General features: G+C 41.2%; 3 protein-coding genes across 3 annotated transcripts; 1 reads left to right on the plus strand and 2 right to left on the minus strand.

The window, feature by feature from the left end:
• The first annotated feature begins 868 nt into the window (after positions 1–868).
• On the plus strand, positions 869–1,782 carry LOC106926560 (gamma-crystallin M2-like). The gene is made up of 3 exons (XM_015001555.2): positions 869–1,006; positions 1,144–1,386; positions 1,457–1,782. The coding sequence occupies exons 1-3, from the start codon at positions 998–1,000 to the stop codon at positions 1,724–1,726; spliced, it is 522 nt and encodes a 173-aa protein (XP_014857041.1). The 5' UTR covers positions 869–997; the 3' UTR covers positions 1,727–1,782.
• A 70-nt stretch (positions 1,783–1,852) lies between these two features.
• LOC106926561 (gamma-crystallin M2-like) lies at positions 1,853–2,634 on the minus strand. Its single transcript, XM_015001556.2, has 3 exons — positions 2,578–2,634; positions 2,251–2,493; positions 1,853–2,174 (listed from the first exon to the last, which is right to left on the minus strand). Exons 1-3 carry the CDS (start codon positions 2,584–2,586, stop codon positions 1,899–1,901), a joined length of 528 nt encoding a protein of 175 aa, XP_014857042.1. The 5' UTR covers positions 2,587–2,634; the 3' UTR covers positions 1,853–1,898.
• A 1,370-nt stretch (positions 2,635–4,004) lies between these two features.
• Positions 4,005–8,289, minus strand: LOC106926539 (protein boule-like; the record flags this gene model as incomplete). Its single annotated transcript, XM_088008140.1, has 9 exons — positions 4,005–6,134; positions 6,630–6,701; positions 6,791–6,907; positions 6,983–7,018; positions 7,098–7,175; positions 7,259–7,407; positions 7,541–7,740; positions 7,825–7,916; positions 7,999–8,289. Coding segments are annotated over 9 exons (1,179 nt in total), but the record flags the coding sequence as incomplete, so codon positions are not given.
• Between the last annotated feature and the right edge of the window lie 5,851 nt (positions 8,290–14,140).

Raw genomic sequence — 14,140 nt, forward strand, 5'->3', positions numbered from 1 at the left:
GATAGACTTAACTTTTCCTGCTTCCTCTGCAAGTTTACTTCAGTTTTAGTTTAGACAACACAACATAAGTCTAAATGTTGAGGTGTTTAAAGTTATACCTTTTATTTGGCTGAGGAATAGGATTTGATATTATTAAAAAAATCAACTTTGCAGAATAAATACAGCGCATACTGTAGTTATGTGTATGATTTGACCATCTTCAAATATCTGGGTAATATTGAAACTTTACAGCTCTGATGCGGCCTCAGCTGCTGTGTGTTAAATCTGTCACATGCAGACTGCATTGAGAATTACATTTCTAGAGCTTAGCCCAAAGAGAGAATCACAATATGGGGGATTTCAGTCAAACAAAAGCCAGAACCAAAAAGCTGGAGGCTATCCAAAAACAAGCTGTTGACACGCTGACAACCAAAGTGAATCACAATCTGTGAATTGTTTACTGTTATAAAAAGCCAATGGAGGACGTCTGTTGCACAGAACCATGGCAGGTGTGGAAGTGCTCCCACAGTTTTAGAGTTGTGTTAAAAATGATGCTTCTGAAATGTTAAAATACATCCAATGAATGCACAGCAGATCTAACAAATGCTAGAAAGAATATGTGTGTTACTGTATCCTCTAGAAAGAGAGATCCTAAAACATGAGCAGAATTAAACATGCATGCAAAATGTTGGTAAAAGAAACGTTAAAAATAAAAAAAAGTGGGATTTTTTTAAAATTAGTTTTTTAAATTTTTTTTATTTGCATCTCTTCAGTTCAACCCATTCGTATGCTTGGAAGATCACTCCAAGTTTCATGAGCGCCCGCTCGTCAAACAAATGCAGGTGGCAGCTGCACCTCAAAGCAAACAGCTGAAGTGCATTGTGGGGTACAGTGTTTAAAAAAAGCTGACAGGTCCAATCATTGTTATGAATCACAATGCTGCAGGTCATTTGTGGGTTATAAATGCAGCCGGGAGCCCACGACTGCTGCTACAGCGTGAACAAAATTAGCCAACACAATGGTGAAGGTATGGCTCCTCGTTTTGTTTGGTGTCTTTTTTATTTTTTATGTTTCTGTAAATTACTTCACCGAACTCAGAAAAGTGGAGGCAGATCTTTGCCATTTGTGCCTAACTTGATCCGACGCTTCTTGCATTCCTGACAGATCATTTTCTACGAGGACAGAAACTTTCAGGGCCGCTCCTATGAGTGCAGCAGCGAGTGCTCGGACCTGCACTCCCACTTCAGCCGCTGCAACTCCATCAGGGTGGACAGTGGAGCTTGGATGGTCTACGAGAAAAACAACTACATGGGCTACCAGTACTTTCTGACAAAGGGCGACTATCCAGACTACCAGCGCTGGATGGGATTCAATGACTGCGTTCGATCCTGCCGCGTGATTACCATGGTAAGACCCCCTCCAGGTACAATCCAAATTTCACAGCAGAAGCAACTGATAAGTGCAATCTCTCCTGCAGCACCAAGGGTCTCATAAGATGATGATCTACGAGCGCCCAGACTTCGGACGGACGATGATGGAGCTGACTGATGACTGCCCCTCTCTCTACGAACGCTTCCATTTTAACGATGTGCACTCCTGCAACGCGACGGATGGCCACTGGCTCTTCTACGAGCATCCTCACTACCGGGGGCGCCAGTACCTGCTGCTCCAGGGTCAGTACAGGAGGTTTCATGAGTGGGGAAGCTTGAGCCCCAGGGTGGGATCAATCAGACGTATCACAATGTGAGAATATGCAAAGTGTTTTGTATGTAAGATACTACAAATAAAGTCAATTAAACCATTCGAATGCTTTCTGATTACTTGAAGAGACTCCCCAAGGATGACATTTGGGTACAATGACCTTTACACACAGTTTAAGCCAAGCATGTTTATTAGGAACAGATGGAAGAACAAGGATCTTAGTTAAAGTCGGTGATTCGCCTGAGAGAGCCGATCCTTGGGCTGGCGCCACCCCAGTCGCTGTACCTGCGGTACTCGCCGGGTCTCAGATAGTAGGTCCTCCCCCTGTAGTTGGGTTGGTCGTACAGCAGCCAGTGGCCGTCGACCACGTTGCACGAGTTAATGTCGGACATCCGTAGACGGTCCTGGACGTTGGGGCAGTCGTCGCTGATCTCCTGCATCTGGCCGCCCATGTCCGGACGCTCGTACAGCCTGATCTTGTAGGAGCCACGGTGCTGCAACGGGAGGATTTATGAGTCTTATGCAGGTTACAGGGGTGGATCTTAAGCCTTTTTTCCACTTATTTCTTACCGTGGGGATCATGCGGCAAGAGCGGATGCAGTCATTGATGCCAATCAGGCGCTGGTTGTCGGAGTACTCCCCCCTACGCAGGAAGTACTGGTGGCCCAGGTAGTGGGGTCTGTCGTACACCATGAAGCAGCCACTCTCCACTCGGATGGAGTTGCAACGGTTGAAGTAAGGGTGCAGGTCGGCACAGTCGCTCATGCACTCATGATGGCGACCCTGGAAATTCCTGTCCTCGTAGAATATGATCTGCAAAAGTCATATTTCTCTAAATATACATAAATAAACCAAAGAAAGATTTTATTTTTTTTTAGCAGCACGTAATAAACTTACCTTTCCCATTGCTGTTTTAGTGGAGGCCAGACTGATGCTCAATAGATGTTCTCTGCGCCGTTGTCCTTTTATATAAAGTAGCCGTGTGATGGCACAGCATAAAGTATTGTCATCCAAATCGGTTTTTACAACACAAATCTGGTTATGTATAGCGATGAACGGCGGCGCGATGATGGCTTATTGTTGTTCACTTTCCACATGTTCATCACTATTGATAGACGGTTATCCGAAGGCCACCACTCCCAGTATCAGCAGAATAAAAAACAGCACAGTGATTTACATTCTTGTTTTTCCTGTAGCTTCACACTTGCACAGATCCTAAAATCCATATAAAGAACGACAAATATCAGGTTTTGGTCTTTTTGGGAAGATGCATTGTTCTAATTAGGTTAAGGATACTTTTTATATGACAACTTTACTGTTCATTGCCTTTAAAAAAAGTGATTTTAGTTTGATTTTAGAAAGCTTAACCCTGCTGATTGTTGACCAACTCCAATTAATCCTTGTTAATAAGAGATGCATAATGACTCTGACATCACAGTGTCTCTCTGGATGAAAACAAAAATGTTTAGAAAGCAGATTAAAGAAGGACTGAAATCGCATTTGGCAAACGTAAAATGACGTCCAACATTTGGATTAGCATGTTTGGGTATCTGTTGCAGACACTTGGCGCAACACTAGTTAAGTGTTAACGATCCATTTCTGAATTTCGTTAGATTTTTGTGTGGCAAGTTAGAGCAGATGCTCCATGTACAGATTTTATAGTCCTCGACACAATTACATGGACATAAGTAAATATTCTGAACAGCTGACTGGAATAAAATGTCTCCATTGTAAAGGCCCTAACCAGAATATTTTGATCGGATTCAGCTTGACTGGAATGAAACTGTAATCTGAATGACAAGGATGGTTCATGCCGATTGACAGGCAAGAAAACACTTGTTCTAGTCATGTGATGATTGTGGGCATGATTGTAGCCTCTGCGGCATTTTTCCACCTTCAGCGGCCAGGTGATATGGTGGGAAGCAAACCTGGTGTGTTGAAGATGCAACCTTTTTATTAGAAATATTAAGAGAGCTGAAAACGTGTCAACCGAAATGTTTAGTAATGTTTTTGTACAAAGCAGCGTAAAAGATTCCCAGAAAAAGCCCAGCTGTTTTATAAACCTCCAACTAATGTCACGAGACTTGGCCTTTTTGTTATTGTAATTTGCAGGCAGGAGGTGTTTTTGCCCTGGTGCCAAGGTCTTTTATCCATTCATTCAGATAAAACCCTGATTCATCAGGGCCGGCGGCCCTACTGGCAGATTACCGACCCCGCTATCACACACTCAAACACCTCCACTCCAATGGTTGGAGCTCTTCATTTCAATCGGTCCGAGTATTCAGTCGAGATCACCAAGTCACAGAACACGCCTGGACTTCGTGGAACATAAAGCAAAAATGTTTATTTGCATTGGAAACTACAAACGCATTGAACCACAACAATGTTACAACAACTTGTCTGATAATATAGGGCATTACAAAGCAAAGTACGTAGATCTCAAATATACGCTGTACATCACCTTTACAATATTAAAACTATATATTTATCAACTGGATTGTTGTTTAGGAGGTTTACAATGTGCTTTTTGACTAAATAGAAAACATTGGGTTTCACCCATAAAGCATATAGGAAAGTACAATAAGATACAAAGCAATGCAATGAAAGCAATTGGCACACACTAGTTGCAGTACCCACTAATCACACCTGAAGTGGATTTAAAGTTAAATTCTCTCAATACAGGAATTGTTTTTTTGGTTGAGTCCTCTGAGAAGAAGTGACTTTTTACAGCATTTTGAACTTCAAAATAAGGGGAAAAAAAATATATATATTTTTTTTTAAAAGTCTGAAAGTAAAAAAATAAAAAATAAACACTACCAGGGGAAAAACAAGGCACATTTACAAAAGCACCTCCTTCGTCTTTAACAATGCTAAAACTATCGTGACAAAGAAATGAAGCTTCAATCAGTTTCTAAAACGACCCGTCTGCATGCTGAGCTCCGATCCGCTCCAAACATGGAATTTCTCATTTCTCTTTTTAAAATGTGTCAGCTGGGATTTCTTCGCAGGACAAATCCAGGAGGCTCCACACGTGACAAACCAGAACCTGCACCAAGCTGCTCAGTGGAAAAGCACTGATCAGTTCCTGTGTGCTGCAAAGTGGTTCTCGGCACAATTCGTCCACTGAAACGTTAAAAGCATACAATGCGGGAGCAACTGTAGTGCTTTTGTGGACAAACTGTGCAACGACAACCTGCTAAATATCTACTTCAACATGCATCAGTCGGCCATGGTACAAAATAAGCCCGTTGCCTTTATGACTGGACTCAATAATCGACATCTGTCAAAGGGGAAAGTGCAATAAAAGCCAGGCAGACGGACGCAGTGCCTTCAACAGGGTTCCTACATGTTCTAGGACGATTTTCTATCATTTTCAAGGCTCTAGTAGAGTTATCAGTACATGATGGATGGATGTGTGGTCAGACTGATACATGGATAGATAATTGAACAAACTAACAGGTGGATGGATAAATGAACAGACTAACAAATGGTTGGAGGAACGCACAACAGATATTGTTTTGGACAAACTGATGGGAGAAATTGGATAATGGATGAATGAATCTATCACTTCTTTGTCCCTCTTTATTTTAAAGCTATCAGACAAACCAAAGTGGTTGATTGAAGCACCTTTTTTTTTTTTTTTTTCAGAAATCCAAATATTTATAATGCAGCAATTGGGACTGGTAGTTCTAGTTCTGGAAAACAGTTCCATCAAATTCTTTGTAAGACTATGTGGGAACCCTGCTTAAAGAACCAGTAGGTGAGGCAGTCCCTGAAAGGGTCAAAGCTGACAAAACGCCCTAATATTGCAGCTCCGAGACCCTCAAACACAACCACTACACGGCAAACAGCAACGGTGAAGCATTTAGCCTCTATATTCAGGCACAGATCCAAGAGAAAAAACTTTAACTGTGGATTTTAACATAGATGTTTCCGCTCTGACGCGAAACAGAAAGGCACCATGATGACACACTGCCGCAGCAGCTTTTTTCACATGAAATATCATTAGATCCGTCCACCAGTAACATGAATTGTGTAAATGTGACATCGAAGATAGCTGCGCTGTTTGCAAAAATCGTTAAGAGAACCCATTTTGAGACCCCAGCAGGTTCTCAAAGCCTTGCTGTGAACTATGTGCTTCAGCGCAAAGATGTTAAAATTGTAATCCTAATGCGTAAATTAAAAGCAAGTGTCGCAGAGTTTCACTGCGTTGCTGTGGAGCAGATATGACCGTGTGCTAATTCATGGAGAAGTAGTAGGAACTGTCGGCGGAGAGTGTGGCACGTTCTGCTTGGGGAGACGTCGGCCGGTTAGCCTACACGAGGGGCGTGGAAGGGAAACGCGGCGGCGTCCGGCGACTCTGTGGGCTCGGGCAGATGGTAGTAGTCCTTGGGGTGCGTGTAGCGGCGGTGCCTCGGCTTCAGATGGACACGCGAACGGGGGAACAGCTGACTCTACGGAGGGACAAGAAAGCAGAAAATGCCTCAGTAAGACAAACGCCACCAAGCTCCTGGGTGGACGGACGCTAAATCCACCAACTGTAAGGTGAGATTTGATTCTGTTTATCCCAACAGAATGACTGATTTACTGGTACCCTTGGTAAAAGGCGACAATAAATTCATCTTCTACTACAGGCACTTTATGTCACACTGAAACATTGATCAAAATCCAACTAGGGCTGCAAATTATTAGGGGAAGATAAAACTATGCTACTACAGGAGTTTTTGGGTAGAAGATATTTACAAAAAATATATGTTTTTTGTACAGTTTTGACTTAATGACTGCTCTAATTATGTAGTTTTTTCAGCAAATAGCCTTTTCTGAGTCTGTAAACTCCTGTTAATTAATCGATTACTAAATTAGTTGACGATCATTTCAATGATTGATTCATCACAATTAATTCGATTAATAGTCTCAGTTCGAAATCCAACCAGTGGGGAGAATTTTACCTCTCTGGGGTCATGCTGCAGAGCAATCGGTGTCATTCCTGAGTAAAAATGTGGCGCCGTCGACTCTAAAAACTGCAAACAAAGAGACACATATTTATTATATAATCTGAATCTACATTAACTGATTGTAATCTTGTCATTTCTTCGTGAATTTTAGGTACCTCTGGGGTATTGCCTTCCATGGCGGGCCCAGGAGGCAGGTAAGAGCTTCCATCCAGGGCCTGGTAGGGATATTCTGGCTGCTGTGAGTACATCGCTGCGCTGAAATGGGTTGGCACCTGGACACAAACAACACAGGGTTGATAAGTGGGGGAATTTACCTAAACAGCCGAGCGATGATTTGTTTCACAAACCTGAGCGATGTTCCATTGATACTGGTTTGCGATGTCCTGTGAAAAGACAGACAATATAAAATAGCTGCTATCTTGACGAATTCATTGACTCTGAAGGTAAAAGTGCTCTTGCTACCTGGTAGTGAGGATACACAGGTGGCTGCTGGGGGTGAACAGGCTGATGGGACTGAGGAATCATCAGCTGAGGGTGAGGCTGCAAGAAACCAGTTCCCATGAACTTCTCCACACTTTACGCTGCATTCGGCGGGATTTCAGGTGAAATGGTCGGATCCTTACCGACCAGTGGTGAGCCAAAGGGTTCATGCTGGGGCAGTGAAAGTAGGCCACGCCCTTGTGGTAGGTGTACGGATGTCCTGTGGATGTGGTCAGATAAAACGTCCCGCAGGACATCTGAGGGTCAAGGTTGGCCATGCGGGCGTTCTTAGCTGAGAAAAAAACCCCCACAACAACGACGAAAAAAGAAAGAAAGAAAAAAAAAAAAAAAAAAAAAAAAAAGAAAGAAAATCCATCTAAACGGAAAGTTTGAAAAGAAAACCAGCTGGCTGAAATTCAGCTTACCTTTTCCTGAAGAGTGGTTCTTTTTAACGGCCTGGCCAATGCAGAGCTTCTTCTCCTTAAAGGAGATTTCAGTCGCCTTTTGATTTAAGACAACGAGGTTAAACCCGGATGGATGAGACGGATGCAGATGCGTCATGACACTTACATTACTGAGGATTCTCAACACGTCGTCTTGGTTTTCAAACGTAACAAACCCGTATCTGTTCAAACAAACAAGAGATTTATAAGGCATGTTTAAAACGGTAGGGAGTAGAGAGGAAAAGGGAAGAAAGGACAGAAGTAACCTTTTTGAGATTCCTGAGCGGTCTATTATTATCTTCACGTCTTTCACTGCGCCGTATTGCGAGAAGATCTGATGCAGGTCGCCTTCGTTGACCTCAAAACAAACAGGTACATTTATTTTAACAGGACTGGACTGATCTCCGCCCCACAGCGGTGCGCTTCTAAAGAAATCTCACCCTGTGGTCGATTCCCCCAACGAAAATCCGGTTGGGAATGATGGTGCCAGGAATTGGGGGGTGGTGGGTAAGGCTCTCCAGAGGGTTCTCTTGATTTAAGACATCAGAAGACGAAGAGCTGCTGTCATTAAGCGACGAAGGGCAGGATGTGAGCTTTAAGAAGCAAAGCAATGTTAGAGAAGCAACAGAATTCCAAAGTGTATCATCATGCTCAATGAATTTCACAAAATAAACAGTGATGAGGGGGAAAAAAATGGGAGATCTCAACAACTTAGAACTAGGCTTGTCGCAATAAACGATAAATCAATTAATCACACGATAAATTAAACCTATCGACCTCATTTTAATTATCGGCTTTATCATCTCTTTCTGTCTTTTTTTCTTTCTGTTGATGACACTGAATGAAAAAAGGCTCAACTCCGGTGCTCTTCCTTAGTGTAATGTCCAGCGCACACTCCACGAGTTGTTGGCGGACTGTCGGCCCATTTTCAAAACCTGACAGAAATCCTAGGTACAAGGGTTCGATTGGGTTCGTCATGCCGTGTGGTGTCCAGCCACAAGGGCACAAAATAATGGCTACAAGTCCAGTTAACTAATTTTAAAACCAGGCATTAATCAATGCTTTACTAGAATCTACCTGTGATGCATGTGGCTAGAGTCAGCGTAAAGTCCTGACTGAATGAAAATCATTAGAACCTATTTATGTCACTTTAATGAAGAACAGCTGAAAACCTAACGGGCTGCTGTAGCAATTTGGCTCCAGTTCCTCCCCTTGTCATTTCTATATTCTTTGAACGAAATGCTGAATAAATATTAATGTTGTCCTAAGGGAAAAATAGGGGCAAAAAAATCGTGTAGTATGAACTACTGCATTAGGTAGTCGGATGTGCCCATCTTCTCTTATTTAAATCTCGTGATTACTGAGGGGCAATATAGTATACAGACTTCATATCTGCACTCTTTTGGTTGAATGCAGTATTTATTTCCACTTTGGCTTTATGTTGTTTAGTTTTTATTCAAGTACGTTTTTTGTTAATAGAGACTGAGAATCCATTTTATTTTTGTTTTTTGTTGTTTTGTTTATTTAGTTTATTAGTTCCAGTGTTATGTGCTCTTTTGAAAATAAAGTGTATATCTATGGCAGGAAATAGCATGCATTATTACATCATTTCCATTAAATCAGTGTCAAAAGGTCTCGAAACAATATTATCGTGTATCGCAAAATTTTTTTAGACAAGTAATCACTCGGCAAAATTTGTTATCGTGACAGGCCTACTTAGAACAGCATTTTTAAATAAACTTTTTACACTTTAAGATGAAAATATCAACAGCTTTCATCATATTCAGCTTTTGATGCAGGGTAAACAACACTGAAGTTAACATCTGATTTGAAGCTGGGGTTTTAATTTAGGCTGATTTCACAATTTTTAGACATAAATCTAAATGAATCCATTACTAGTAGTTCTAATGTCATTAGTTATTAAAAGCCATTGTGGAAAGTCCAAAGACCCACATGCGGCTCCGGGGCCAGAGGTTGGAGACCCCTGTTCTATTTCTATTAACAATTATTTAAAAGACAGTTGGTTGTTTGTAAATGTTTTATTACGAAACATTTTTCACTGCAATTTTACCACAAAAATACATTTTACATTTTGCCAGCTGCGAACATGGCCGTTCTTAAGCATAAATTCATTATCTTTATAATATATTTTCCATTTCCTCTGTTTAATTTGCACCGTCGCACCCGAGCTTGGTCAAGAGACCATACTTCAAAAGCCTACAATTTATTTAATTTGGTGAAAAATGTATCCAACTATGTCTTGTACTCTAATGTTATGGCGATACCGTATTGACAGCAAAGTTAAAACAGAAGAAAGTCCCTATTGAAAATAGTCAACGTCAAAAACGTTAGAACTGTTAGCATCGCCGGCTAGCTGAACGACTAGCAACGTCGTAAAGACAGTTTTACTCACCGTGTTTTGATTCTCCACCTCCATAGCCACATTCATCCGAATAATTTTTGCCTCTTAAAGATGTATTCGGACTATAATCCGAGTTTAAACATGGCCCGCAAAAGTTCTGCAGCTCTGCTTCTTTGGTCACCTCCAACGGTGTGAGTCAGCCGGAGACCCCCGAGCAAACCTCAGTCGGACTGTGATCATGGAACTTTAAGGTAACCAAGGAGACGAAACTTTATTATTATCATTGGCCAAGTCGTTGTTAACGTTTCCTGAAAACACAAAACTGCAAAGTCTCCGTGTTGAAACGAACAATAAGAGCAAGTCCAAAGAAAGTTCAAGAGGTTCTCGTCAATGTTCTAGATAATATTTAAAGAACTTCGAAGGAACCTTCCATGAAGTTGGTTTACTAAAGTGTATAGTAAAATGTATAAGGTACCACCAGGGAACATTTGTAGAATATTTCCTTTCAGTTTTCAACACAAACTAACTAACCTTAAGAGAAAAGTTTCCTAAGAGTCATTATTAAGACTATATTGCAAAAGTTGCAGTTGAACTCCAGCTTAGCCGAACATTTAGGGGTTATTTTTCAGATAATTTGGCGCTCTACGAGCCTGACTCAGAGTCTAAGATACCTATACACAGGTTATGCATAATGTCATCACATTTTAGTCCAGATGATAGGGTGGAAATGTAAGTAGCCTAAACAGCTAAAAATAAAGATAATGCCCCAATTCTGAAAATAAAATAAAAATACAATGACTAATTAAACTGCATGTTTTCAAACGTAATGCAGTTTTTCATTATTCCCACACGGGGGCGGCATTTCCACAATAATTTAAACTTCTTTGTTTCCTTGTGTTTTCCAATAAATATCTGACCCTCTGTCCTTTAGAAAAGACCTGGTAATGATTATAGTTGTATTTTATAAAAGTAATAGTTTAACAAATGTTTTCTGATCTTGAAATAATCATCCTGGATGTGATAAACTTGTCAGTGATTTCTGACGCCTCCACCTTTCCCTTCTCCTCCCTCAGCCACAACAAAGTGACTATACAAAGACATCAAAGTGTCTTCATCTGAAAGGAAATTACATTATTTTACTGAGTAGTAGCAGTCATTAATTAACCACAAGCAGAAGGAACACATTCCTTCCAATAAACCTGCACGTTTTATGTCTTTGTTTCTTCTTTTATTGAGTTTGGAGCATTTTCCAGCTTTACAGTAGCATTTCCCACCACTGCCGCCCCCGTCTGACTAATTTGGGCCCCACCTCTGCTTGTCAGTCATCTCCAGTTTTTCTTTTCTTCCTAATGCACAGTGAATGTGTTGGAGCAAAACGAGAAGGGTGTGTTTGATAATTGCATCCATTTACGCCCTTTTGTCTTTCTCGAGGATCATGAGGTCCAAGTGCGGCTCGCACGCTGATCGGCGCAGAAAACGGAGGGGTCAGCAATCAGCTCAGATGTTCGTGTCCCTTTGAGAAAATGTCCAATTCGCCTCGGTTGGTCAGTCAGTCAGACAGTCATGGAGACAGAGGTTGATGAAAAATGAACCATAACAGAAGGGTTCAACTCCAGCTCTGTAATTAGTCTACAAATCTCTGATTTCCCCTCCTTCATCTACAGGCTATTTATAGCCGCTGCATTCCTTATGGAGAATGAAATGATCTCTTTGAGACAGTACAATGCCAGAAATAACAGGTTTGGACAAACATTTGCTGAGGCGTGGTGGGCCTGGCTGACCATTGCTGAGTTCCACTGTGGTTTGAGTCTACTGTTTTTTCCCCCTCATCCATTTATTCATCTGTTATTCCAAACGGCAGTGGGTTTGCTGGAGGAGGTGCAGGGGGCCGGTGGCGAGTAATGTTATGGTTCAACAAAGGAGCTCGACTGAAATGGCTTTGGAGCGCGGCGCGTGCCTCGCAAGGCAGGCGGAAAATAAAAAGGCTCACCTTCAAGCCAACTCTCAGGTAGCTAGATGCAAGGCCCCGAAGTCGCTCTGTGTGCTTTTTTTTTTTTTTTTTTTGTTTTGTTTTGTTGTGTTTTGTTTGTGTTACAATCACACGGCCCCGCTGGGAAATGTGATCGGCTAAGACATGTGGCTTCGAGTGTGAATGCGTGCAGTCGCACTCGAATCACTGTACGCGCGCATCTTTGCATGCCTGTGTTTAGACTATCAGGAAAGGAAGGATTTACTGTCAACAGTGTTGTCAAATTTAGTGCGTCGGGCAAAAACAAGGTCCATAAGTTACGTGTTTCGGATCCAAAATGTTCTCATTTGGGAAACAAATAAATGGGAAGCAGCGATTTAGTGTTTAATTACTCATATTTTCCCGTTCGTGGAAACACTTTGCAGGTTTTTACATTCGCGTTTGTTTCGATTTTCAGTAATCCACCTCACAACAGCCATAAATGGGTTTGTTTCACTTATCATCTGGAAGGCTTCTTTAGTCTTATCTTAAAGAATTCGTCAAAAAGGATCAGCTGTCTTCTCGCTATGAACTTGGTAATGCTTGTGTGACGTACAGGCATAAATTCAAACATCTCACAGTTCAGGTTAGCTTGCACTGAGTGATGTTCACTCTGTAAACCCCCAACATAATCATGAAATCAATATTTTGTATCAGAATCAGCTTCCCCCCCCCCCCCCTCTAGGTTTGTGGTCATAAACAAGGAGTTTGTCTTCAAAATGTGAATATATGCAAAAGGACAAAATATACACAATTTTTTTTTCTTTTTAGTGAATGTGTTGATATACTGTGTTTATGCAAAAGGAGGAAGACAAAGTGCATCGTATCGATCTACATTCTTCTGTGGTTGCCCCGCTGATGAGGATCAGAGGACATTTAATCATGAATAAAAGTGGAAATCTTCCAAACGTCGACCCCTTTCTGCTGGAAAATGGAAATAAAATGGTGTTTTTAGTTTCACACACCCCTAAATTCAATAATTTCCTTCAAAATTCCATAATTGATAAGGTGTGTTACAGCCAATAAAGACATATTATGTACAGCTTGAATGACGTGGAGTAAACTGTACTTTACTTAGGGTCTAAAAGTCTAACAACTTTTATCAGTGAGCCTACTAAACTGTAAAGATGCATAACTCATTCTTTAGGCCTCTGTTAATCATAAAGGTATACGAGTTCTCACATACCAAATTCTGAACAATTTGAAGATAAAACAAGTGTTAAAGCAAAAAAAAAAAATCATAATAGACTTTATAATCACTCCATAAAGTGCCCTAAATACACATGTTTTCCTGACACTGAATCACATTAGCACAAGGAAAACGTCCCTTTTATGGCTTTCTCCAGTGGTTGTTTGTTCTTTTGTGAAAATGCCTCACCACAATGGTGTTGCATTCCACAGCAACACCCGATGATTTCTCTAAATGTAGACATATTATTTAGGGTTTTATATGCCGGGGCCCCGGCTATAGTTAGTGGGTGTGCACACACTGACCTATAATAAAGTAAACATAGTCGACTGAAGTTCTGGCCGGTGAATTCTCAGCAAAGACACGGTTTTGTGTTCTTACTCTTAATGCCTTTATTGGAGGTAAAACTTGTTCTGATTTAGGGAAGAAAAATATTAATTTAAGTTTTAGGGGGGGAAAAACAAAGACTGCAATCTCTCTAACCCTGGTTGTTAGGGGTTATTTACTGAAGAAGGGACTGAGAAAGTGAAAGTTTTATGTTCAAAATGAGATATTCCTTAAAATATAAGGAAATTATGTTTGATAAGGATAGTTCTGTTCTGGAGACTATTCTAAAACTTCTGGAGATTATTATGCAAAGGAGTCTCTGTAAAAGAAAAGATATTACGGACATCTCTCAGTCTTTGTCAGACTCCTACACAACTTCACCTTCAATCAGAGGATTCCTCAGGTACGATGTAACACAGACCGCTACAGGAGGTCATTTCTGTTGACAGGAATGACAACAACTCTTTGAAGAAACTTACAACTTTTATTTTTTTACCTCAACGGAATTTTTTAAAAGGGAATTTATCAGTCAGGCACTTCACAAATCCGGCCTTTGACGAAAGCGAGCCGTAGGATGTGCTGCTTGCAATTTCTCGCGTATGGACGAAGGCTCCCTCTTCATCAGATGAATTAAGGGTTGAGGTTCGGTGGTGGTAGCGTGATGCTATGTGGACACGATTTGCTCAGCAGGGACGG

The sequence above is a fragment of the Poecilia mexicana genome, unplaced genomic scaffold (genome assembly GCF_051168715.1).
Source record: "Poecilia mexicana isolate PSO_F unplaced genomic scaffold, ASM5116871v1 scaffold_2, whole genome shotgun sequence".
Lineage (NCBI taxonomy): Eukaryota > Metazoa > Chordata > Actinopteri > Cyprinodontiformes > Poeciliidae > Poecilia > Poecilia mexicana.

Excerpts from the sequence above, each read along its gene's own strand:
- LOC106926560 (XM_015001555.2), top strand. Across the intron at positions 1,387-1,456 it reads CCTGCCGCGTGATTACCATG|CACCAAGGGTCTCATAAGAT; the intron begins GTAAGACCCCCT and ends TCTCTCCTGCAG.
- LOC106926561 (XM_015001556.2), bottom strand. Across the intron at positions 2,175-2,250 it reads CTTGCCGCATGATCCCCACG|CACCGTGGCTCCTACAAGAT; the intron begins GTAAGAAATAAG and ends CTCCCGTTGCAG.